The sequence below is a fragment of the Panicum virgatum genome, chromosome 7K, assembly GCF_016808335.1.
Source record: "Panicum virgatum strain AP13 chromosome 7K, P.virgatum_v5, whole genome shotgun sequence".
Lineage (NCBI taxonomy): Eukaryota > Viridiplantae > Streptophyta > Magnoliopsida > Poales > Poaceae > Panicum > Panicum virgatum.
In genome coordinates this window covers 48,457,770-48,458,963 of record NC_053142.1, presented here as the reverse complement: position 1 = coordinate 48,458,963, position 1,194 = coordinate 48,457,770, and the positions used below count along the sequence as shown (strand labels likewise).

The window sequence follows — 1,194 nt, the reverse complement described above, 5'->3', positions numbered from 1 at the left end:
TCTTTTTCTTAACTAATACAGGATTAGCTTGCCACTGGGGATGAAATACCTCCTTGATGAATCCGGCCGCCAGAAGTTTTTGCAGCTCCTCGCCGATCGCCCGGCGCTTGAGCTCATCAAAGCGTCGCAATCGCTGCTTCACCGGCTTGGAGTTGGGTCGGATGTCAAGGTAGTGCTCGGCGACCTCCCTCGGTATGCCCGGCATGTCCGAGGGGCTCCACGCGAAGATGTCGGCGTTGGCGCGGAGAAATTCGACAAGCACCACATCCTATTTGCTGTCGAGGGTATCGCTGACCCTCAACGCCTTGCCGTCGGGATGGCATGGGTCGAGGGGCACCTTCTTGATACCCTTAGCTGGCTCGAAGCTGCCTGCGTGCCGGCACGTGGAGTCCAAAGCCTCGCTTGCCATCTTGTCGAGGGTGGCCGCGAGGGCCTCGTCGTCCACCTGAGCTTCGGCGTGCTCGACGCACTCGACGTCGCATTCGTAGGCCTGATCGAACGACGGGCCGACGGTGATGACACCCTTCGGACCCGGCATCTTCATCTTGAGGTAGGTGTAGTTGGGGACTGCCATGAACTTGGCATAGCATGGTCATCCCAGTATGGTGTGGTACGCCCCACGGAACCCAACCACCTCGAAGGTGAGTACTTCCTTACAGGAATTTGAAGGCGTGCCGAAGCAGACGGGCAAGTCGATCTGCCCGAGTGGTTGAACTCGCTTTCCCGGCATGACGCCATGAAACGGCCACACACTGGGATGCAGCTTGTCCAGAACGATCCCCATGAGCTCGAGGGTGTGGGCATATAGGATGTTGAGGCTGCTGCCCCCGTCCATGAGCACCTTAGAGAATCGGGTGTTGCCAATGATGGGGTCGACAACGAGTGGGTATAGATACGAATTCGGGATGTAGTCGGGGTGGTCATCGCGGCTGAAGGAGATGGTGTCCTCTGACCAGTCGAGGTAGGATGGCGTAGTCTTGGTGACGGAGGAGACTTCTCGGCGCTCCCGCTTGTGCTGCTGAGCAATCATATTCGCCGTAGGCCCGCGAAGATAAAGAACACGTTCTCCACCGAGGGGTAGCCGTTGCCACCCTTGTCGTCCTCATCCTTTTCCTTCTTGGCCTCATCCCTGCGGCCGAGATGGTTGAAGTACTTGCAGATCATGTCACACTCTTCGAGGGTGTGATTGACCCT

The 1,194-nt window shown here is 57.8% G+C and overlaps 1 protein-coding gene across 1 annotated transcript; it reads right to left on the bottom strand.

Moving 5' to 3' along the window:
• Positions 1-268: 268 nt before the first annotated feature.
• Positions 269-835, bottom strand: LOC120640351. The gene is made up of 2 exons (XM_039916187.1): positions 635-835; positions 269-523 (listed from the first exon to the last, which is right to left on the bottom strand). Exons 1-2 carry the CDS (start codon positions 833-835, stop codon positions 269-271), a joined length of 456 nt encoding a protein of 151 aa, XP_039772121.1.
• Positions 836-1,194: the final 359 nt, after the last annotated feature.

What these genes read in the sequence shown, in the direction of transcription:
- LOC120640351 (XM_039916187.1), bottom strand. Translation starts at nt 835, where the DNA reads ATGGACGGGGGCAGCAGCCTCAACATCCTATATGCCCACACCCTCGAG. An exon ending in AGGAAGTACTCACCTTCGAG is followed by an intron (nt 524 to 634) that starts GTGGTTGGGTTC and finishes CCGGGTCCGAAG; the next exon opens with GGTGTCATCACCGTCGGCCC.